Source organism: Grampus griseus (assembly GCF_964374135.1).
Source record: "Grampus griseus genome assembly, chromosome: 5".
NCBI lineage: Eukaryota > Metazoa > Chordata > Mammalia > Artiodactyla > Delphinidae > Grampus > Grampus griseus.
In genome coordinates, this window is record NC_138998.1 from 60,444,975 (window position 1) to 60,470,295 (window position 25,321).

At 40.1% G+C, this 25,321-nt stretch overlaps 1 protein-coding gene across 7 annotated transcripts in view; it reads left to right on the forward strand.

Annotated features, from left to right (window-relative positions):
* Positions 1 to 5,196: 5,196 nt before the first annotated feature.
* KLHL24 (kelch like family member 24) overlaps positions 5,197 to 25,321 on the forward strand; it is a 39,307-nt gene continuing 19,182 nt past the window's right edge. The window contains exons 1-5 of one of the 7 annotated variants that reach the window (XM_082654100.1): positions 5,197 to 5,269; positions 10,048 to 10,178; positions 11,602 to 11,643; positions 14,604 to 14,676; positions 15,411 to 16,391. In XM_082654100.1, coding sequence (XP_082510226.1) covers positions 15,472 to 16,391 — 920 coding nt within the window. In that variant the 5' untranslated portion in view covers positions 5,197 to 5,269; positions 10,048 to 10,178; positions 11,602 to 11,643; positions 14,604 to 14,676; positions 15,411 to 15,471. Of the gene's footprint in view, positions 5,305 to 10,047; positions 10,179 to 11,601; positions 11,644 to 14,603; positions 14,677 to 15,410; positions 16,392 to 19,251; positions 19,372 to 25,321 lie in introns of those variants that run through there. The other 6 variants (XM_082654098.1, XM_082654102.1, XM_082654099.1 and 3 more) reach the window with 6 other exon arrangements.

Genomic DNA, 25,321 nt, shown 5'->3' on the forward strand with positions numbered 1-25,321 from the left:
ACATCAAGTTGGAATTAGTACATGCCTCTTAAATGTCACAGGGTGGCAAGAAACTGGAGATGAAGTCGAAGTCTGCTGGGACCAGCAGCAGGAATTCTATGTGGACTCACAGCCATCTGTGGGACAGACTGCTGAGTAGCCTGTGGGATTATGGTCATTTTTAAAAACTGGCCTAAACTTGTGACCAGATGCCATGAGCAGGAGAAGACACTTTCCATATGTGTTCATACCTGAGAGGGTTCTGCAGCAAGTCATAGGACAAGGTGCTATGAGGTGTCCCTTGGAGAATCAGGCCTACCTAGAGCAGTCAGGGCAGGAGTAACTTCCAAAACATCAGGTTTCTTCAGAGACCAGAGGGGCCACCTAAATTCTCATTACTGGGGAAGTAATCAGGAAGAAGAGAGGGAGGTGAAATCAGATGTCCTTGGGGCAGAAGAATGAAGAGAAAAACAGGGACCAGCATCACATGCAGGGAGGAGGCAAGTATGCCTCAGTCCCCTGAAGTCAGAGCCCAGGGCTCACGGTGGTAAGCAGTCATCCTTACCTGCATCTGGTGTGGCAAGTTTGGTCACAAACAGGATCCGAGGCACCTAGGTACCAATTCCTGGCACCTCATCGACTTCAACCTGTGAAGGATGGTTTCAAGAACAAAGCAAGCTTTGCCACTACACCCATACCACTCCCAAGAGAAACATTTCTTGTTTCAGAAGGAAAAGCTCGGGAGCAGGGGTAGGGAGCTCACCTTCTAGGTGGCAGAAGACTTACCTCTTTTCCCAGATCTCAAAATGGAAAATTTTCCATCTATGTCTTTCCTTGCTAAATCCTAATACTACTGTGTTTGACTCCAAGGTTTAACTGGCCTAGTAGGGCCCACGACTCTCTGGGCCTGGGTGAGACAGCCTTCCTGGTAACTATAGAGTCAGAGAGAGTCAGACCTCTGTATCCAAAAGAGCTGCAGAGATGAGTCACATCTCTCTTCACCAGAGAAGGGAGGGAAGGGGTAGGCCTCAAGACTGGAGAGGCTCAGGTGCCACGAGCAAATAGTGTATTGTGTTCACTCTTGTCTCCACTCAGCACTCTGAGGAGTTATTGTGTAACAGACTTGCTGAGATGTTAAACATGTCTGTGGAGGAAAAAAGGGTGGCGGTGGAGTGCGCTGAGATAATTTGTTATTTATGGCATTCTGTATCTTCTGAAGAGTGGAACTCTCTTGTTTGAAAGGTGATGAGTGTGAAAATGCAAAGTACTGAAAAAGAGATGGCGGGGGGCGGGGTGGAAGGGTAGAGGGGATTGTCTAGGGGGAAGGTGGCAGAGATCATGGAAGGGGAGGAACCCCAATCTTGTGGCTGGACAGAGGCCCAGAGAAAGGGTGTATGGTGGGAAAAGAGGAGTAGTTGGTACCAAGGAGGAGCTGAGGTGAGGGAGCAGAGATGTTTAAAGGGAATTGTTAAGGAGTTTTGCGATGTGAGATGCTGTATAATTCTCTTTGTGAAACCATCAGTAAAATCTCCATTCATCAAGTGCTTTGCAGCTGGGGCTTGTTGCAGGGAAGGGGCAAATGTGCCGAGCCCGTAGCTGGTCAAAGGATCCAGCTGCATTCAAGGGCTGGGTATAAACACAGTGCTAGTGTCACATTATAAAGGATGTGGGAGGTGTGCACAGCTTCACAACGGGTGAGGGAGAGAGGAGAGGATCAGAACAGGTGGCACCAGAGATGGGCCTTAAAGGATGACCAATATTTCTACTGGAATTTGGGACAGGGGGACTTCAAGTGCAAGAGACCTAGAGCAGAGGCAGGGAAGTCTGAAAGTGTGTGGTATGTCTAGGGAGTGATGATTTACTATGTCCCAACTGTTGTCTGCGTGGGGAAGAGGAGCAGGCTGGAGAGAAGTAAAAGAATGGCTGGAGGAGCTACGGACGCTTGGCCACCTTCAGACCTTAAAGGCTGTCACGAATGCTCTGGAGAGCAGAACAAGAACTTCCATGTGGTGTGTGCAAGAAGACAGAATATGCAGCAATATACTGTATCCCTGAAAGGAGAGGAAATTGGTCTGAAGACCCTCGGATTCCCCTCAGTAGTTACCTACTTCAAATGATCAAACTGACCTGGATTGTAAACACTGCATAAAATACATCATGTTACAGGGGGAGGGGGGGGGATGAATTGGGAGATTGGGACTGACATATACACACCACTCTATATAAAATAAAAAACTAATAAGAACCTGCTGTATAGCACAGGGAACTCCATTCAATACGCTGTAATGGCCTATATGGGAAAAGAATCTAAAAAAAAAAAAAAGAGTGGATATATGTATATGTATAACTGATTCACTTTGCTGTACACCTGAAACTAACGCAACACTATAAATCAACTATACTCCAATAAAATTTTTTTTTAAATCATATTACCATCACTCAATTTCAGCAGATTGCCCCTGGACTTGACACCTCTGCTTCTGTTCCAGTGCCAGCTGAGGAAAAGGCTGCCAGGCAGGCATGCTCACTGATTTGTGGGGTATGCATAACTCCCAGGGCCCTCTACCAATGCCAAAACCACCTCTGTTCCGGGGGCTGCCTGAGGAGCTCCCACACCCATCAATAGGCCCTTGCCTGTCTCCGGGGCTGCTGTCCTGTGAGTCCCCTCACTCCTTTCCACTCTCAGAACTGTGATTGATCACCCTGCATCCATCTGCCCCAAGAGAATCTGAGGACCTCATCATGCAGGCCAGTCCAAGGGCGTCCCAAGTGGTCTGGAGGCACTTTTATTTCTCTCAAGGCCCCTTAACCTCAAGAAGTAGAGATCACTCACCGGTTAACAGATACATATGGAACATCTACTTGGTATACTGCAACACAAAATGAATAAGACATCATCCCTGACCTCAGGCATTTCAGAGGATACTCAGTTGGGAAAGGCATGTAAATATATAGCTGACCCTTAAACAACAAGGGTTGAATTGCAAAGGTCCACTTATATGCAGATTTTTTTTTCAGTAGTAAATACTACAGTACTACACCATCCAGGGTTGGTTGACTCTGTGGATGTGGAAGCAATACAGAGGAACTGGGTATGTGGAGGACTGACTATAAACTATACACAGATTTTCAGGTGTGCAGAGGATGAGAGCCCCTAACCCCTGCATTAGTGTGATGGCACACAATTAGTGTGATGTCACACAATTAGTATGATAACTGCTGGGAAGGAGGTAAAGATGGGCTGCTGCGGGAAGAAGGAGGGGAGATACATAGCCCAGAGGGCAATGAGGATGAATGGAGGGTTTCCTGGAAAGAGGACTCACAGGCTGACTCCTGGAAGGAAGAGCAGGAGCTAACCTAGTGAATGAGGTGAAGGGGAAGAGGGGGCATAAGGGGCATAGGGAGCAGGATATGGATGGGAATGGCCTGGAGACAGACAGCGAGAGTCCTTTGGGCAAGAGTCCTGTGGGAAGTTCACTGAGGCTGGTGTTCAGGCTGCAGAGTTGGGCCCCAGGGTGCATCAGGAAGACCCTTAAATGCTCTCTCAGGGAGTTGGAACTTTATGATGGTATTGAGGACCCCCAGGTGCTTAGCTGCCTTTCTACCCAAGGAAAAATGAAAAGCCATCCAAGAAAGGAAGTTGTATACTGTTTAACTCATCGTTGAACAATAAATACATAGTCTTAATAACATAAACATTAAATAATTAGTTAAGCAGAAATGTAAGATAGTGGAAGGATGGGGGACAGGGATGACAGCTCCCTTAATGGGAAATAGCCATACATTATATGGAAAGATAAGTGTAAATATCAGAATAGCTCAAATTGTTGAAAGTGGCTGCTTCTGGAGAATGAAGAATGAGGAAGGGTGGGAGATGGTACTCCAGTTGTACTACTAGACTTGTAATATTTAACTTTGTAAATACACTTTTTAGACAATTATGTACCTATATTAATACATATATATATATTTTAAATGTGTCAACCCCAGCCTCAACACTTAATAACTGAGTGACGAGGGCCAAATGTTTATCCCCTATGTGGCTTAGTTTCTTCACCTGTAAAATGAGATTATAACACTATCTTGCTGGGTTATTATGAAGATTAAAGGATATACGTAAAGTGCCTAACACTCTGTCTAGAGCTTAGTAGAAACTCAATAAATGGTAGGTATTTTCATTTTTAATAACAGATGGAAAAGAGAACTAAAATGCCTGTTTAAAAGGCCTGGACACAAGCCTTCTATATTATATACACCTCTGATCACTGGAACACATCCTCTTATTTAATAAAAGCATGACTGTATTCATAAATTATGGAAGAGAGAGAAATTATAATTTTGATATCAGAAACCAAAAACTAGTTAAATGTTTCAAAATCTGGAGGTGTACTCAACCTTGAAAAAAATATTTGCTGAAACAAAAAGATAAAATAATGTCTTTTGGTGTATATATGTCAGTCCCAATCTCCCAATTCATCATGCCCTCACCCCCGCCGCTTCCCCCGCTTGGTGTCCATACATTTGTTCTCTACATCTGTGTCTCTATTTCATATACACTAATATGTATAAAATGGATAACTAATAAGAACCTGCTGTACAAAAAAATAAATAAAATTAAATTTAAAAAAATAATACTGTCTTTTGGGGAATCAGAAAACAGGGATTTGTGAAAACTTTGTCTGATTTGCATGTACTTTTAAAATAGAAAGTTAACCCAGGATGATACAGGTGACAGTAATAGATTTACAGTGAAATTTAGTTTCCCTGCGCTGTCTAGCTACTAGGGTTGTAGTCCCTTTCATCTCTCAGATCCTCAGATTTCCCGATTCTATACCAAGGGGTCAAATTAAAAGGTCTCTAAAGCCTGGTCCCAAACTCTAGGGTTCTGAGAATTCTTGATTATGTGCTTTTGCCTAGGGACGTGGCAATAAACATCCGACTGAGGTTTCCCACTAGGCTCCTAACACGGATGCAGTTTCTTAACCTATCTCTACCTAAAACTGTTTCCGAGTCAATAGCCCTTGGATTGGATCTCAAGCCCCACGTCCGACACCCGCCCTATAGCGGGAAATCCAAGCTGCCGGGGCGGCCACCCCTCCCCCTGGAATAGGAACTACAACTCCCAGGGTCTCCCGGGGCGGGGGGCGCCCACTCGGATTGGCCAGGGTTGCGTGACGCTCAGTGTTTTGGCCCGGGCGGTCACATGTTTCCTTTGTTGTGAGGTGCGGAGGGACTGGTGGCTCGAGGAGACGCCGGCGCAGGAGACAGCGCTTCGCCGCCGGAAGCTAAGGTACGGCGGGGGCCGCCTCCAGCCTTCGCTGAGAGGTACCTGGGGATGACAGCTCCGGGACCGGCCGAAAGGCGAGGAACCGGCCAGAGCCGGGGGCGGAGGGGCGGCCGAGGTCTTGACCACGGGGATGTCTGCAGGAGGGAAGCCTGCGGCGGTCGGCCTCTCGGAGCCAGAGGAGGGGTCCTTGGAGAGATTGCGGGTGGGGCTGCAGGGCCCCTGTTTGGGGCGAGAGGTCTCCGGGGCTCCGCTGGGGGTTGTCAGCCCCGGTTCCGCAACCACACTCTGAAAGGAAGGGCACCCCCAACTCCTGACACTACCGCCCCGGAACCGCGGCGCTGCTGGCGCACCCGCCGGGGGCGGGTTGGGAGGGGCATGGCCGCCGGGGCGGGGGGTAGCAGGTGCGAGTCACCCTGGGGGACGGGGAGCAGCTGGCGGACAGGGCTGGGGAGAGGGGTCCCGCATTTTGCCGATGGGCTTCGAACGGAACGTCGCTTTTTTAATCGAAGGTAGCGCTGAGAATGCGAAGGTCTGAAATCAAACCTTCCCGCTTGGTGGGGGCGACAGTTTGATCCTAACAGGGAGGACTGTTAGGGTCAAGTTAGGTCCCAGGGCTGCAGGCTAGAGAATCCCCATTAAAGCAGTTGCGAAATGTGCTCGGCGCCGTCACCTGACCGTTACCCCCGCCCTCACCGCCAGCGAGCCTTTGTTTACCACCGCTCGCCTGGGGGCCCGCTCCGGGAGCCGGGCCCTAGAAAGAAGGTCCCCCGGAAGTGGGCGCGGGCGGGGGAGCGGGCGTTCCGCCGGCGGAGTCCCCGCCTAATCTCCCCTTCCCACCACTCCAGGCCTCGGTTTCTTAATTTAGTTCCTAATGGCCCCGCCCCCAGGTTCTGGACACTCGGGGCGAAGACTGTTAACGCGGCGGGGATTGGGGCCCTGCGGGTGCTTTCGGGCGGAACGACTGGGCGAGTTCCGAGTGTTTATTGGTGGGTGTCTTGTCGCGAGGTGGACTTGCCCAGGCAGTTCTTCCCCGCCCCCTTGAAGGTGATCTGGAGGACACGCGAGAGCGCGCGCTCGCCTCTTGTGCAGCTGCGACCCGAGCGGAGCATCTGGCGGCGCGCGCTGCCGAGCCGGGGGACTCGGGAGCTAAGCCCAGCTGACCCGCTATCCTTTGGTGGCTGCCGCGGCTTCTGCCTGAGCCTGTTCTGGGGCCCGCGGAGGACCGGAAAATTATCCCTCTTTAACTCCTGTCGCCCTGTCTACCCAGATGGTGGGAAGAAAGCCATCAGGCGAATTAGTTCCTGCCTGTTCTGTAAACAGGGTTTAAATAGCTAAATAAGGACCGTAAAGCCACATTTTAGAGTGCCTCACGGTCACTCCTGAGGCAGCGAGCTTTCGCAGTTAATGTTAGTGGATTTTAATGATTAATCACTTGCTCTCTTGAACAGCTTTTTAAAAATCATCACTTAGTATTTGCAGCTACAGACTGTTTATGTCCACCGGCGAGGTTGGTTTTTGTCAAATACGTAAAATAGATGAAAAATCTGCTTGCTGTCGACTAAGATGTAAAATTAGAATTCTATTTTTTAAAAAAATAACGAGGATATCCTCCCCCCCGCCCCCCCCAAAAAGTTAAGATTCTTCTATACCCCGGTTTAGATGAGTTGTTTCCTTGTTTGGGGGATTATAGCTCACTCTTCTATGATGACAGTAATAAAATCTACAAGAACAATCATTTTAGCCACAGTGTGTTGAAGATGCGGTTTTCCTAATCTGTGATTTAATAGGTAACTTGGGTTTTATCAGATTTTATTTTCCTATAAATCTGTAGGAATTCACCCAAGACAGTGCATTTCTGTAGGAGGTAGATTGAGCGCCCTGAGTGAAGCAGGAATTGACTATGAACAGTTCTCATTGTATGCATTCTTAATTTATTTTTAAAATTCAAGTTGGGATGACTATGCCCGAAGGAGCAGCTTCTGTGATCCTGAACTGCCTCATCGCTTGTGCATTGAAGGCATTTAACATTTCTAAATAAGTACAAGTTGCAAACCTCTAACCTTTGTAAAAAATAAAACCACCACTCATAAGCCTGCTTATCCAGACAAAGCCTGCTTATCCAGACAAAGCCTGTTTAGTCTCTAAACAGGAAGAAGAAATAATATTCTGAGTTGGGGTTTACTATCAGCTTTAATTTAAACTTTCTTGGCTTTTGTCCAAGTTGCTAAAACCTTAATGCTTTTTCAGAAAACTTTGTATTAGTTTCTTTGTTTTTCTGCCATTTTATTAAAACCCAAAGGTCAAGCCTGTGAAAAACAAATACTATTCATTAAATGAGGGACTGCAGTTATTTTTTTGTATATACTCCTTTTTTAAAAAAATATTTATTTATTTGGCTGCACCAGGTCTTAGTTGCAGCACGGGGGGATCTCTTAGTTGCAGCATGCGGGATCTCGTTTCCTGACCAGGGATCGAAATCTGGCCCCCTGCATTGGGAGCGCAGAGTCTTAACCACTGGACCACCAGAGAAGTCCCTGTATGTACTTTTTTCTTACCTAGGAATTTGGGACACCCTTTTTCAATAAATATTTAGGTATGGATTGTATAAAAAATGTAAATAAAATATCCTAGTATATCCTCATAAGTATATGAAATATATAAGCATATATATTTTGTATGATTCTATTTCTGTTGTGACTGAAACAAAGAGTATGTGGCCATTTAACAACTGTTGATATTTTAAAACTCTATTCTTTCTCCTATTAAAAACAATAGTTAGGGGCTTCCCTGGTGGCGCAGTGGTTGGGAGTCCGCCTGCCGATGCAGGGGACACGGGTTCGTGCCCCGGTCCGGGAGGATCCGGCATGCCGCGGAGCGGCTGGGCCCGTGAGCCATAGCCGCTGACCCTGCGCGTCTGGAGCCTGTGCTCCGCAATGGGAGAGGCCACAACAGTGAGGGGCCCGCGTACCGCAAAAAACAAACAAACAAACAATAGCTAAACTAGCTTTTTTAAATTAAAGTTTGTCACTCTGCCTAAATTCATCACCCAGGGGCTACAATATTTCAGCATTTGGCACATCTTAAAGTCTGCTAAATTGATGTATAAAAGTTATTAGGCTTTGCTCTTTACTCAGTGCTTTCTAAAACTTACTTCTGTAAATAATTTGTATCACCACTAAGGTAAATAAAAATCACTGACTTCAAAGTGCTTTTATCCATAGAGAGGTCACGAAAAATGTTGGATCTCAAACTTGTTCAAGTGGCAGAGTACTGGGTCATGTCCTTGCAGATTTAATTAATTCTAATAAGAGAACCAAAAACAATTTTAAAAAAAAATTATTTATTTTGTTTATTTTTATTTTTGGCTGCGTTGGGTCTTCGTTGCTGCGCGCGGGCTTTCTCTAGTCGCGGCAAGCGGGGGCTACTCTTCGTTGCCATGCTCAGGCTTCTCATTGCGGTGGCTTCACATTGTGGAGCACAGGCTCTAGGTGTGCGGGCTTCAGTAGTTGTGGCACGTGGACTTCAGTAGTTGTGGCTCGCGGGCTCTAGAGCACAGGTTCAGTAGTTGTGGCACATGGGCTTAGTTGCTCTGCGACATGTGGGATCTTCCCGGACCAGGGCTCGAACCCGTGTCCCCTGCATTGGCAGGTGGATTCTTAACCACTGAATCACCAGGGAAGCCCCCAAAAACAATTTCGCTAAAAGAAAAGATAACTATATATCTACAGGTCTTAAGATTTTAAAATAAAACAATGCATTAGATATCTTCTAGCAAGATAAAACCAAGGACATTAAGTTTACATGTCAAGTAGGTTCAGTAGGACAGCTTTATATCAAGTATGATGATTAACAATTTTTTTTCCTTCCTTTGGGGGTTGGGGAATATTAGTAGCCAAAAGTTTTAAAGCAAGGGAGCGAAACAGTGAATGGATAAGTTCAATTTTTTTGTTCTGTGATTTGGGAGAAGACAGTATTCTTTTTTCAGTTATAGAACCATAATTGTTTAGTCTGACACATTGCTTAAGAACTCCTGAATTTTTCATCATCAGATACCTCTTATTTCTCTTTCTCTCATTAATCAAAGTAATAATGTATTGACTATTTCAGATTCATGTAAACAAGGGATAATCACTTGCTATAATTCTAGACAAAGAAATTTAAGGGTTTTTTTTGGTTTCTGATATCTTATGGTGAGTAAGTATGTTATTGGTGGTTTCATTAAGAAAAAGAGAAATGTTGAAAATAACAGCTTGAAGACTGGACTTTAGGTGTTGCATTTGTAAAATTTGGTTCAGGAACCACTACTCCAAGAGTAAAGGTTTAAATTGAAGAGTATAAATTTACAACTTTTAAAAAGTGGTCATTAAATAGAATGGTTCAAATAAATTAGCGTTTGAGAAAATGTGGTGAAAAAAACTGCTTGGTTTCAGATACTTCCATGTTAAATATTTCCTAGTTATTTTTAAATAATAGATTTACTATGTTACAGTGTTTTCTGACTTTCCTTCTGTTGAGTTACTGTATATCTTTAAAGATAAAACTCTTAATTCTTTAGTAATTTTGCTGTTTCTGCTATGTTGTTCTTCATTCAAAGTTCAATTTGAGAAAATGGAGTAGTAGTGTGGAGCATAGCATGTAGCAATTCATTACTGCAAGTTGCAGGGACCATGTTAGTCAAAATGTTGTTAGTTTCCTTTACCATCTGGTGTTTATTAGTCTTTGTAAACCCCTCACTAATCCATGCTATCTTAAGGCTAATAGTAACTTGTTTCTTTGTATAGGGGTCCTGCATGCTAAAGGAAAAATAAGCTTGATTGCAGTTCTACACTCTAAAATCAATTCTGATACTATATAACACCTTTGGACCTCCTACACTGACCTCCTTGGTCCCTAGCCCTTACTGATTAGGTTGGTAAGTATTACCTAAAAACCCTGCAGAAAATGCCCGGGTGAGTTGCCTTGCCCTTCTACTCCTTAAGGTATAATTCTAGACTAGATCAGTCATGAGAGAATGTATTCCCATTTGCACTCCAGCAGAAAAACAATTTGTGTTTTCTGCTAGAGAAACACTGAGAATTTGAATCTATTGTAGTATCAATCTTTGAGTTCTTGTTTGATTCTAATCTTAACCAACCCCACAGCATCTAAAATTGGATCTGAATCCAATATTCACCACCCCAGTGGCAGACAGGGGGTAGGCTTTCTAGAATTGTTTCTTGAATTGACTTGAATCCCTACATTGGCTCAGGATCTTATTGTCTTATTGGGGGAAAAACTTACTTAGCTAGGACTAACAGTCCCCTAATTTGACCAAGTTGAAATATTCTTTACCAAGATATACACAAGTTAGATTGACTTTTGCAAATAAGGAAACAAGCAAGATAACATTCACTTCGCAATCAAACAATAATCAGGGTATAGAGATGTGTGTTTGTGTATACATGTAGAAAAAAATCAGTAGTCCATATCTTGGTTTTCTGGATCCACTTTTGAATTTGTCTAAACTTGTTAAGAATTTATGAGTTCTATTTATAGATATCTAGGCCAGAAACCAGAATCACTTGTGCTTAAATACTGTTGGTATTCTGTGTACAGTTCAAGGTTCCAGTATTCTCTCTTAAGCATTCCTCTCTTCCCCTTCCAACAACAACAATGAAAAATTGTGCTGAATTTGTTGGTTTCTACAGGTACTAAAGTCTATAAGGATCAAAAAAGCAGAAGAAATATGCATTTATATACTAAAAGATTTAACATAATTACTTGATAAGCATGGTGATCTATATGGATAATCTAGATAACTAAGAATTAAAAACTGAAATGTTTTTTCCTGAATTACCCAGAATACTTGAGATTTTGTCATTGCTTTCATAGTTATATAAAATATATAATGACTAAACTGTTTGCTTTGGGTAGTATTGATAGACCAACTCAGAATTATTTAATGACCCCAAACTCAGATGAAACATTAGTTACCAGACATTCTTCAAATATCCAGTGCAGAGTTATCATAGGATATGTTTCCTCATCTCAATTCCACCGTTAGCTTGATGTTGACATGAATATTTGTTTACTCATCTTTCACTCAAGAAACCTTACTGCAGGATAAAATTGTCAAGTAAGGAAGTTGATAAATAAGGAAACTATTTTAGATATAGCATAAAGTTATTAATTTGCTTTAAGGATTATTCAGGATTGGTTTTCCTATGCAGAAGTTAACTTCCAGTCACAAACTGAAATCTACTAAAACCTTCTTTCAACATATTAGTAAATAACACCAATTATACACAAAGTGATTACTATCTGATTTATGTGTTGCTGTTTTCCATTTATTTTAGGTGTGGAAAAACTGGGGCTTTGATCAAGCAAATGCTAAAAAGGTATTATATTTATAACGTTTATAAACTCTCTAAGCATTGTTATTAGAAAATGTAAATCATTTTCCTTCAACCAGGGGTCACAGACCATCAGAGTAACAGGGAACAATTCTATCCTCAAGATCAGATAGGAAGGCAGCATCACAGACTTTTCTGTTACCAAATAAACTTTTTTTTTTTAAATAAATTTATTTATTTTTGGATGTGTTGGGTCTTCGTTGCTGCATGCGGGCTTTCTCTAGTTGAGAACGCAGGCTCAGTGGTTGTGGCTCATGGGCTTAGTTGCTCCGTGGCATGAGGGATCTTCCCGGAACAGGGCTCAAACCCAACCCATGTCCCCTGCATTGGCAGGCGGCTTCTTAACCACTGTGCCACCAGGGAAGCCCCCAGATAAACTGTTTACACACTCCTTTCTACTCCTTCCGAATATCCTCAGTCCCTATTCTACCATTTCTCCAGTCCAAAAGACACTAAAATAAGTTATCTCCCTTCATTTTTCTGGGACATAGGCCAAAAACAGGTAATTTTTAAATCTACCTAGCAATCTGAAACTAGGTCTACAACATTTATGAGTTCTGTAGTTGGAAATAAACTCTAGAGTACTCTTAACCAGAAGAATCTTTCTCTTAAAATTCTTCCTTTCAAGTGAGAGTTTAGTTCCAAGAATAAAGCTCCTGAAAGAAATGAGAGAAAGAGAGGGATACTACCTTTTCTAGACAAATTATGTGTCTTTGGCAGTCAGTCATTGAGAGTCCAGTCACCCTTGCATCCACTAACTTATGTAGGTATTATTTTCAGTCATTATATTTCTCGGGAACAAACATTGTCGTCATGTTTTGCCTACTTATTTACTACTTTTTCCTGATGGGAATAATGATGCTTTGATATTTGCTAAATTTTTAGAAGAATTCAGTCTAATTTTAAAGTCTACTGAATTACATCTGGAAGCCCAAAGGATACACTCTGAAATGCATCTCATATTCCTAAGACACAATTGCATAAATCATTTAGTGTGTCATCAATACAAAGAGTTTATATTTCGTGCTGTTGTGGACTAGTTCATGGAAGAGTTCTCAGAAAGTCCAGAGAAAGTGAGGCTGTCCAAAAAGCCACACAGAAGCTTCTTGGAAGGAAATAGCCCAGATCTATGAGATAGTCTCTTTTACATACAAAGCAGTAGACAAGTATCTTGTTGCTGTTGAATGCATTTAATACCAGGTGATTTTATAGCTATTCTAATTCAGGATTTTCTGGTAAAGCAGTGGAAGACCTCTTGGCAGTCAACAATCAAAGAAAATAGCCGTGAGAATTCAGGGGCAGAAAATAGCATAAAAAGACCTTTAACTTATATAAAATTTTAATCAGCCTTATAGTAATCCAACTCACTCAATATGCTATCCCCAAATTTATCAGATACAGATACAATAAGATACCAGATAACAAATACCAGATACAGTAAAATTATTGGATACAGAAAGCAGAGTGTCTTTTCATTTATGTTTTCCTACTTGTCACTTTTAGCCAAAGGGAAATTCTTAGTACTTGCAGTATGTTATTTTGTTTTGCATTCTGAACACATTTTCATTTAAACTTTGAGAAAGCAAAAATGTATGGGGGCTTTCCTGGTGGCACAGTGGTTAAGAATCCGCCTGCCAATGCAGGGGACACGGGTTCGAGCCCTGGTCTGGGAAGATCCCACATGCCACAGAGCAACTAAGCCCATGTGCCACAACTACTGAGCCTGTGCTCTAGAGCCCATGAGCCACAACTGCTGAGCCCACACACCACAACTACTGAAGCCCATGTGCCTAGAGCCCGTGCTCCTCAACAAGAGAAGCCACCACAATGAGAAGCCTGCACACTGCAACAAAGAGTAGCCCCCGCTCGCCGCGATTAGAGAAAGCCCGCGCACAGCAATGAAGACCCAATGCAGCCAAAATTAAATATAAATAAATTTATATATTTTTTAAATGTATGGAGGTAGAAGCCAATTACAAATAACACTTTGGATCACATATCAACTTATAGAGATTTGTGAAAAGAGAGTAGGAGTAGAAGAACCACCTTAAAAATCAAAATTTAAGAGAATTGATAGCTATAGTCCAGTGCCTCAATCCATCAGTTACCTATTCAGAGCCGTTTTTGAGGGAGATTTGAGTATGTTTCTTATCAGTGAAAGGGAGCAGGGCATAAATAATATACATTTAAAAAAATCTAAAAACCCAGTACTATATAATTATAGTGCAGATTTTGGGTAAAATAGAGGCAGACAGAAGATAAATAAATACTTATCATTTGACATACGTGCCTCCTTTTTTCTATGCCTAGATGTAATGATACTTAAATTTTTTTATTTTCTTTGCGTATTTTTAAAAATATTTATTTATTTGGTTGTGGCAGGTGGGCTCCTTAGTTGTGGCACATGGACTCCTTAGTTGCGGCTCACCAGCTTCTTGGTTGCAGCATGTCGGCTCCTTAGTTGCGACATGCATATGGGATCTAGTTCCCTGACCAGTGATCGAACCCGGGACCCCTGTATTGGGAGTGCAGAGTCTTATCCACTGCACCCCTCTTTGCATATGTTTTTTGTTTGTATGTTTTTTGTGTATTTTTTTTCCTTTTCCAGCAGTAAAAACATTTATACATACATACATCTATACTATAATTTGTGCCTACGTAGCATACAGAGAGCTTCATAAGTCTCCCAGCTGCTTTAGATAAAAATTCTTAGAGACCTACCTAGAATGGGGAGAATCTGAGAAAAATTCTTATCAGATACCCCTAGTCCAGCTCTAACTCTTGCTTCAGTTTTTTTTTTAACATCTTTATTGGAGTATGATTGCTTTACAATGGTGTGTTAGTTTCTGCTGTATGACAAAATGAATCAGCTATACATATACATATATCCCCATATCTCCTCCCTCTTGTGTCTCCCTCCCACCCTCCCTATCCCACCCCTCTAGGTGGACACACAGCACCGAGCTGATCTCCCTGTGCTATGCAGCTGCTTCCCACTACCTATCTGTTTTACATTTGGTAGTGTATTTATACCCTTTTGCATATGTTTTGATATCTGCTTTTTACTTACTACCTGGTTAATGCTTCCCCATGTCATTAAATAGTCTATATAGTTTTTAATGGCTGCAGGGACTGTGTTCCATCCTTAATATGTACTATGGTTTAACTAATCCGCTATTGTAGGGTACTTAGGTTGTTTTAAGTATTTTCTATTAATACAGCATTGAACAACTATAGATAAATCTTTCCGTATAATCCTGATTATTTCCTTAGGATAGATTGCTGGAAAGCAATCTATCTACTTACTGTTCAAACAACATACATATTTTTAAAGGCCATTGATAGATATAGCTGAATTCTTCTTAGCAGCACTATGTTAAAATAATAAACATTTATATTAGGGTTTGAATGTACTCAAGTTCTGTGTCTTACAGCATTCTGACTTAACTCTACATTCAGTAACTGAAACCCAGTTGTGTAAAAGGGAAACAGAAGGTTATTAGTAATTCACAACTTACATAGCATCTTTTCAACTGGGGGGGTTTAAGGACTACTATTGCAAATTACCCCTAATGTTCTAATTGTATAAATTTTTATTTATCAGTTTTTATTAAAATGAGATATAGTGCTCTAAAGCCTATATGAAATATATTGATTGTGTAATTTTATTGTAGTGTTTACATCAAAATGAAATGTCAGTTGAGTACTGAACTTTCTACATATTGAAATGGGTTAATTTTTTTTACTTTTAGCCACATAAGGAAGATCCTTAACAGTTATTTCTCAACAATTATATAGTCAACTGATGTAACAATGGTACTAATATTGGGACGAAGACTAAACAGAGAGGATCTCGGAGTGCGTGATTCACCAGCAACAAAGCGTAAAGTTTTTGAAATGGACCCTAAATCTCTGACAGGCCGTGAGTTTTTTGACTTCTCTTCAGGATCATCCCATGCTGAAAACATACTCCAGATATTTAATGAATTCCGAGATAGTCGTTTGTTCACAGATGTTATCATTTGTGTGGAAGGAAAAGAATTTCCTTGCCATAGAGCTGTTCTCTCAGCCTGTAGTAGCTACTTCAGAGCTATGTTTTGTAATGACCACAGGGAAAGCCGAGAAATGTTGGTTGAGATCAATGGTATTTTAGCTGAAGCTATGGAATGTTTTTTGCAGTATGTTTATACTGGAAAAGTGAAGATCACTACAGAGAATGTACAGTATCTCTTTGAAACATCAAGCCTTTTTCAGATTAGTGTTCTCCGTGATGCATGTGCCAAGTTCTTGGAGGAGCAACTTGATCCTTGCAATTGCTTAGGAATCCAGCGCTTTGCTGATACCCATTCCCTCAAAACACTCTTCACAAAATGCAAGCATTTTGCATTACAGACTTTTGAGGATGTGTCCCAGCATGAAGAATTTCTTGAGCTTGACAAAGATGAACTTATTGATTATATTTGTAGTGATGAACTTGTCATTGGCAAAGAGGAGATGGTTTTTGAAGCCGTCATGCGTTGGGTCTATCGTGCTGTTGATCTGAGAAGACCACTGTTACATGAGCTCCTGACACATGTGAGACTCCCGCTGTTGCATCCCAACTACTTTGTTCAGACAGTTGAGGTGGACCAACTGATCCAGAATTCTCCTGAGTGTTATCAGCTGTTGCATGAAGCAAGACGGTACCACATACTTGGGAATGAAATGATGTCCCCAAGGACAAGGCCACGCAGGTAAGAAGACTGTTTACATATTAACTACAATATAATTAACAAAAATTTTTGTTTTTAAAATATTTTAAAACTTCCTGAGTGTAATCTCAGTGTAGTCATTTATATGTATCATCTGCATGTTGCTTTATATAATTTGAGATTTGTTTTGGATTACAAATCATTAGAATTTCTCTCCCAGGGAAGACTAGATTCAACAATAGCATTTTTCGTTACTGTTATTCTGAGCTACGAGATGGCACTGCAGAGGGTCTTTGCAGCTATGTATGTTTCAACATATTTAATTTCTCTTAACCTTTGTAGGGTAACAAATTTATTCCACTTTTTTTTTCCCTAAAGATCTTTGGATGTAAGGTAGCTAGACTTTGTTAGACTCTGTTGGACTGCCTCTACTTATAAAAAACAATTTGTATATTCACAGACTAACCGTTTTCCTAACAGATAGCATGAAATATAGAGGTGAAGTAAGTAAGCTAATATAGATTGAGGGGGTTCTCAGATGTAAAACCAAGGCTTCAGATCTTTTCTCATTGCCACAGTTACTAGATTTGAAACACCTATAGATTTTAATTCATAAATTGTAGAAAAATAATCTCTATGCCTTAATAAGGGAAGGAATAGTATTAAACGTGTTTTACTGTGAATAAGCCAAAATTGGCTATTGTGAGAAATATTATAGTAAAGAATCTTTTAAATATTTTTCTAACAAAGCTAACTTTTTTGGTGTGTTTGGTAAAAAACACATAACATAAAATTTACCATCCTAACCATTTTTAAGTGTACTGTTTAATAGTGTTAAATATATTCACATTGTGTGAAACTGATGTTTATTTTCCCATACCACCTCCACTTTTTCTATAAATTTACTATAGCGTAGCTCTCAAACCACATTTTTGGCATTGATTTTGATTATCATTCTTTTTGGCATGTGATTAAAATTCAGCATATTGTGAGATAGCATGTTTTTAATTAAAATTCAGCATACTGTGAGATAACATGTCTTTAAAATCTACACTAGTTTGGATATAGCAATATTTAATCTGTTTCTTCATATGTAAAATGAAAATTATGATAAATGGTGCTTACTTCACAGGTTTTGCCATTGAAACTATTTAATGCAGTAATCCTTAAGCTTCTCAGCATAGAAAGTGGTACATAGGAAGTGCTTTAAAAATTATTGGCCATTATTATTTATATAGTGTAGTGTTGGTCTGACCCACTTTAAGAAAACTCCCAGTACTTTACAGTCTGAACTTCTTTATAAATTGGATACAATATTGAGTAACTATTATTACAAAAATTAACGTAGGGGCTTCCCTGGTGGCGCAGTGGTTGGGAATCTGCCTGCCAATGCAGGGGACACGGGTTCGAGCCCTGGTCTGGGAAGATCCCACATGCCGTGGAGCAGCTAAGCCCGTGAGCCACAACTACTGAGCCTGCGCGTCTGGAGCCTGTGCTCCACAACGGTAGAGGCCGCGACAGTGAGAGGCCCGCACACTGCAATGAAGAGTGGCCCCCACTCGCCGCAACTGGAGAAAGCCCTCGCACAGAAACGAAGACCCAACACAGCCAAAAATAAATAAATTTATTTTTTTAAAAAAATTAACGTAATATTTCTTCGTATTAGGGTTAGAGTGCATTTTCTCTTCAAAGTCAGGCTACTTTAGTTAAAAGTAATTGTTTTATAAGAAAGAAATATAAGGACTTCCCTAGTGATGCAGTGGTTAAGAATCCGCCTGCCAATGCAGGGTACACGGGTTTGACCCCTGGTCTGGGAAGAACCCACATGCTGTGGAGCGACTAAGCCCGTGAGCCACAACTACTGAGCCTGCACTCTAGAGCCCGTGAGCCACAAATACTGAGCCTGTGCACCACAACTACTGAAGCCCACGTGCCTAGAGCCTGTGCTCCACAATGAAGAGTAGCCCCCATTTGCCGCAACTAGAGAAAGCCTGCACGCAGCGACGAAGACCCAACGCAGCCAAAAAAATAAAACAAATTTAAAAAAAAGAAATATAAAATACTTTACTCCTAGTCTTTTAACAAAGAACAAAAACTGCAGTTTTATTCTATAAAATATACTGATGATTTTTTTTAAGTTCTTCCATTTAGGACTGTTAAGAGACTTCGACTGAGCCTGAGAATGTGACAGACCAAGGTTCTTAAATGTATTACTTAAGAAAGCTAAACAGCTTTGGGACTGTTCCAGAACTTTTCTGGGCAAACAGGGTCTTTCCAAGGGTAGAATCGTATACTTTTACAAACAGAATCCCCTGTGGCAGACAGAATGGTTTTGGGTCAAATAGAGTTAATAATATCTATCCCCCATATCTCCCATCTGCATAGGATTAGAATAGGGACCAAGGAATATATGTTGTAGAATCAAAAGTCATTTATATTAAAATTATTTGTTTATAAAGATATGACCGGAATGAAATCAGAGTACAGCCTAAAGGTAATTAGCCTTACGTTATAACTAGAGAATTTTCTGATTTTCTTAGTTATTTGATTTACAAAATTACAATTTTAAGGGATCCAATTTTTAAGGGAACCAATCCATTTCATACAGTGAAACACATCTATATAAGATTATGATATCACTTTTCTTTAGGAGGCCAGCAGGAAAAAAATCAAACTATAGTTTTATTGAATTTGCAAACTATTGTAAATATAATAGCAGATATTTATTTTATGTAAATCTTATATTTTATGTATTACGTGAGGAATCTGGAGGAATCCTTTATTTTACAACTCTGCCATCACCTTCTATCCTTTATATTCTGTCTTCCACTTACCTGTTACTGCATGTTAGTACTAATCACTACGAATTTCCTTATCTGAACAATATGTATTATTTATACAGGTTCTCATCTTTCTGAGAAGCTACAAACTTTGTAAGAGGAGTGATGCCTCCACTTCTTCAACTGCAGCTCACTCCTCTGACTTCTGCTCCAGTCAGTCTACTGAAACTCCTCTCAATCAGGTCATCAGTGACCTTCTGTTTGTTATTTGTTAGCCTCTTTTCAGTCTTTATTCACCTTGATCTCTGTTTAGGATCTGACATTTTTAATTGCTTTAATCTGTCTTGAAACTCTCTTCCATTAGCTTCAGGAGTACAATTTCCCTCATGGTCCTCTTCTCTAGCTACTCATTTTCAATTTGATAGCACTTTTTCTAGTGTCTGAAATGTTGATATTCCCTTGGTTAATCTCTCTTCGTCTTGCCTTGATACTTTCCTAGATGATCTCATCTATTCTCATGGTTTTGATTACCATGCTTGCTATTGACTATCAAAACTATATCTCCAGCCCAGACTTTTTCATTTGTTCAGTCATTCAGCCAATGTTTTTTTTTAATTATATACATATAGTTATACATATATAAAATATATATATTTACTTGAAGATGCATCTTTAAAACAATAACATAGGCAAAATTAACCTCAAAGTTAAGAATAATTCTTTCATATTATTTAATATCCAATCCATATTCATATTTCCCCAGTCTTTTCCAAACTGTCCTTTAATGAACCTGGATCCAGTCCAGGACTACTTATTGCACCTGGTTATTTCCATGAAGTCTTTTATTTCAAAAGTTTCTTTTTTATGATTCTGACTTGTTCATGGTCAAGTTGACCAGAAAAATATTCCACCTTCTGTATTAGTCTGATTGCTTCCTTATGGTGTCACTTAGCTGCATTTAGCTGTTTCCTGGAAACTGGAAGTTAGCTTCAGCTCGATGGAGACAAGTTAAATATTTTTGATTAGAATTCATCCTAGGTAATGTATATATCACATTGCATCACGTTGGGAGACACAGCGTATCTGGTTGTTCCACCATTAGTGATGGCAAAGATCAGCTCTGGATTAGGGTAGTGACAGTCCCATCCCACCACTGTGCAGTTAGGTTATACTCTTCACATCATCCAGTATTTCTTTAGTGTTTATTGTGTGCCAAGTATTTTCCAGAGCTCAAGCCATACTGGATAGTCTGCCTATATACATCCATGTGTCTCAAATGGCAGAAAAAAACCCAAGATACATTATATTAGAAGTGGAGTGTGATGGCAGGTTTCTAGGAAGAGGCTATAGAACATAAGACCATGAAAACTTTGATAATCGGTACTGCCAGTTGTAAACCTTGGGTATATAAAGAAGAAATAGTGGAGACCAATCACAGAAGGAGTAAAGCTTAGGAATAGTTGTTTTTACTAATATATGTTATACAACTTTAAATTTCTGTACTAATGTATAATAGTGTTTTTAATAAACACATAGTGCAAGCCCCACGATGTGTCAAAAGTACTGGCTTCAGAATCAGATAGACCTCTGGACTAGAACCTAGCTCTAATAACTAGTTAATTCTGTGATGCTGGGCAAAGCACTTTAACTTCTCTATGTGTCAGTTTCCTCATCTGTAAAATAAGCATAATACCATCTACCTTGTAAGATTGTTGTGAGGACTAGAACTGTCATATGAAAAATGCATAACCTAGTATTTGACACAAAAATGCTTAATAAAAATTATTGCTGGTTTTGTGAATAATCAAAATACATTTTAAATTTGAGCTATACTGTTATAGAATAGGAATTGTGGTTTGAGAGACAGAAATGCTTGCTATCAAATGGTTTATTTTAAGTATAAATTGTTCATACTATGGAAAAATATCTGCCACACTCCATTAAACAATAGAGATAGCTAAGATTTAATAAGTTCATCACTTTGAGTTTGGAATTGGTTAATTAAGTACATGTCTCTTCTAATACTTTCTACTACCTCTTGTCTGATAAGCAGTTACTATATAATGAAAATAGGAACCTGATTGTCATAATGAGGACAAGGTTCAAGTTCTTATTGAGTAAATCAGTGAGAAGACTAAGGTTAAGATTTTTTTTAAGAAATAAAATTTTAGAACTGAGTGTTCTGAATTTTTGTTCCAGTCCCTTTTAAGACTGATAATCTACTATATCATCGGATGCATGATTTACCATTTTTATACATGTTAGTTCATTGTTATTTTGAATTCATTTTTACATAAAAGTACTGTATACATGCCTAAGTCTCACTCTACTTGACCCTTGATATATCAGTTCTCATCCCAAAGGATATCTCCCTGTTACCAGTATTTTTTAACTTTTTAGAAATATTCTTTGCATATAGAAGTGTGTGTGTGTGTGTGTGTGTGTGTGTGTGTGTATGTATGTACACATATGTCTCTACTGTTTTTTATACAGACCGTAGTGTACTTCTCTCACAGTTCCTGCACCTTGTTTTTAATCACTTAAAAATATCTTGGAGTTGGGCTTCCCTGGTGGCGCAGTGGTTGGGAGTCCGCCTGCCAATGCAGGGGACACGGGTTCGTGCCCTGGTCCGGGAAGATCCCACATGCCATGGAGCGGCTGGGCCCGTGAGCCATGGCCGCTGAGCCTGCGCGTCTGGAGCCTGTGCTCTGCAACGGGAGAGGCCACAACAGTGAGAGGCCCGCGTACCGAAAAAAAATCTTGGAGGTTGTTCTATATTAGCACTTATAGGTCTTCATTCTTTTTTTTTTTTACTCTTCATTATGGAAAATTTCAAATTCATTCTTTTTAAAGAGATGTATAGTATCACATTTATGGATACCATAATTTATTTAATCCATCTCTTGGTGATGGACATTTGGGTTGTTTCCAGATTTTTTTCATTGCAAACAGTGCTCAGTGAATATTCTTATACATATGTCTGATAATTTATAGCATAAATTACTAGAAGTGGAATTGCTCAGTCAGAGGTTATGTGCATTTTAAATTTTGGTAGATATTGTAAAAATTGACTTCCAATTTATACTTCATCTGAAAATACGAAAGTCCCTATTTCTTCACTCCTTTCCCAGCACAGTGTATTATTAGTTTTTGTAAATCTTTGCTACTCTGGAAAGTGAAAATTTATATCCCATAATTTTGATTTGCCTTTCTTTAATGTGGAAGATTGAGCCTCTTTTCCTGAGTTTGAAAACCATTTGTAGGTTGTTTTTTTCTGCAGTTCATTGAACTCTAGTGTATCAGAATTCTGATTGCAAGTAATTGAAACCAGCTCACCAGCTGTAAGCATAGAAGGCAGATATATGTATTAAAAGGGTCCAGGAAGTCGTTATCTTGTAGAACCTGAGGGCAGAAATTGAACAGGACTTCCAAGAAGACTAGAACAGGCTACGGAAAAGCCATCAGAAACCAAACTGTGTCTTCTTCACGCTTGCCTCTGCTTTTCTCTGCATGTCTGCATCATTCTCTCTCACTAGTCTGGTTGAATATGACCACTCATGGGATTTGGTTTCTATATTACAAGTTCAGTCACTCAGAGAGACTGAATGTCTCCCATCTCATGTGGAGAGATAATCTCTGATTCAGCTAGACAGCCTTCTCTGAACGGTTACCTGTGGCCTTGGGAGCAGGATCATGTAGCAGAAAAGTGATAGCAGAAATGCTTGTCCCATATATAAGAGCAGACAACCCAGTAGTGGCTATTAATAGAAAGGTATGGGTTTTCTCCTTTTTTCTTTCTTAACTTGAGGCAAAAAGAGGGGGTGGAGTAATTTATGTTAATTGTAGATAAAAAATAATATCCATATTCCCATCTCCGAGAGGTAGCACTGTGGCATTTGGCTTTATTCTTCCCTTTTATTCTCTAGGAATTTATTATTTCTTTTACAAAGTTGTAATCTATTTCATAGTTTGCTGTTATTATTTAATAGATGGTAAACATGTTTTCATGACATGAAATCTACAGTGAACCATAGCCATCCCACCCAAATTTGAACTCTTCCTGATTTTTTACCAGTAAGTGAGATGAACATCTTTGTGGCTATATAATCACATCTGTGATCAGCTCCTGATAATAAATTCTTATATAATTGCTTATTTTTAAGAGTAAACATTTTGAATCTTTCAGTACAACCATTTCTTTATAGAACCCATTCTGTCTGTTCCAGTTTCAGGTGGAAAGCCTTACCACACAAGCTGAAACTGTCCTTACTAAGTTTAGAAAGCCATTAGGTTTATGGCTGGCATAAGCCTCTTAAGGGGTCATTTATATTCGTTTATATTGATGAACCATAATCCAGTGATTCCTCTAGGCTTAGAAACTTTTTTTTTTTGATACAGTAAGATCAGACTGTTAGGGGCAGATTTAATGTTAATTATGAGAGACTGATTAACTCATTTATCTTTTAGTTTATATACATGTATTGGCAATAAGAAGTGGAACTGTCAAACAGACTAGATATTTTAAGTCACCCTTTCCAGCATATTCTCTTACTATGTGCAGGTTACCAGTTGAGAAACCAAAGTTTTCAAAAAGGTTGTTTAGAATCCAAACAAAGGGATCTAGTAGGTCTTTAGAACCAGAGTCTTCTCAGCTAGTATGGCTTGAGAAAGTCTCACCTACCATAAAATATTCTTACCAAAAACCCAGTAATGTTCTAGTTAGCTTAGCTAAGGTTTCTCTTTTCCTTTAGACAATAACTTGAATGGGCACAGAAAATGTTTGCCTCTGTGATTATTATTTACTCTTTCATTCATTTGTTCACTCATTTACTTATTGTTTCTAGGGCTGACCAATCCCCTCTTTTGATATATAGTTAATATATTAAGTTTATTAACTGTCATATCCTGCAGACTAGAGAGCCATTTGCTCTCTTTATGGCTTAAAGTATCATATCTCTATTTAAGTTCACTTTTTGGTGTGATGGCTTGGTTTTCAGGTATTTTTGAGTCTTGGAATGGTAAATAGACTATGTCACTAACACCTCCCCCTTCTCCCTTCCAACTTCCCACTATATGGAAACATTTCCTTTTGTGTTTTTTAAATATATTGTTATTTTTCTTATTAGCTAGGATCACCTTTTGACCCCCCCCTTTTTTTTAAGATATTGTTTGTTTGTTTGTTTTATTTTTTTTTTGCGGTGTGGGGGCCTCTCACTGCTGTGGCCTCTCCCGTTGCGGAGCACAGGCTCCAGACGCGCAGGCTCAGCGGCCATGGCTCACGGGCCCAGCCGCTCCACGGCATGTGGGATCTTCCCGGACCGGGGCACGAACCCGTGTCCCCTGCATCGGCAGAGGGACTCTCAAGCATTGTGCCACCAGGGAAACCCTGTTTGTTTTTTTAAATGAATTTATTATTTATTTTTGGCTGTGTTGGGTCTTAGTTTCTGTGCGAGGGCTTTCTCTAGTTGCGGTGCGCGGGCCTCTCATTGTCGCGGCCTTCTCTTGTTGCGGAGCACAGGCTCCAGACGCGCAGGCTCAGTAGCTGTGGTGCACGGGCTTGGTTGCTCCGCGGCATGTGGGATTTTCCCAGACCAGGGCTCGAACCCGTGTTCCCTGCATTGGCAGGCAGATTCTCAACCACTGCGCCACCAGGGAAGCCCTGAACCCTTTTTGTTGATGAAAGTTAGTTTGGCAGTTCATCTGTCTCTGGCATGTTTGCATTGATAATAAGTAGGTCTGTTATTTCAGCTAGCAAGTCCTTTATTTCACCTTTTGAGATTTTTAACTGAACCTGGTAATTACTATCCATTTTACTGATTAGGTTTAGAATATTCTGTGGATTTATAATTATTTTATCTTTCACATAAATCCAAGAATGTGACTTTTTAATTTGATCTTTTCTCAAGTTTATGATAAAAGAGTGTGATGGCTTTTTAAAAAATATTTACCAATGTAGAAAAAAGAGAATTTGCTTGTCCCACTTTCATAGGAACAAATGGTGAGACGTAATACTAAAGCAGCAAATATTTGTTTGTCACAGCAGAAAATCAGAATTTTCATTTAAAAGGGTTAATAAAGTAACATTCACCCTAAAAAATAGATTGCATGGGTATCCAGAATTTTATTCATCCTATACTATCATCTTGGCCACTTTTTTATTCTAGTCACCGTTATCAGCTGCAGCAACTCATT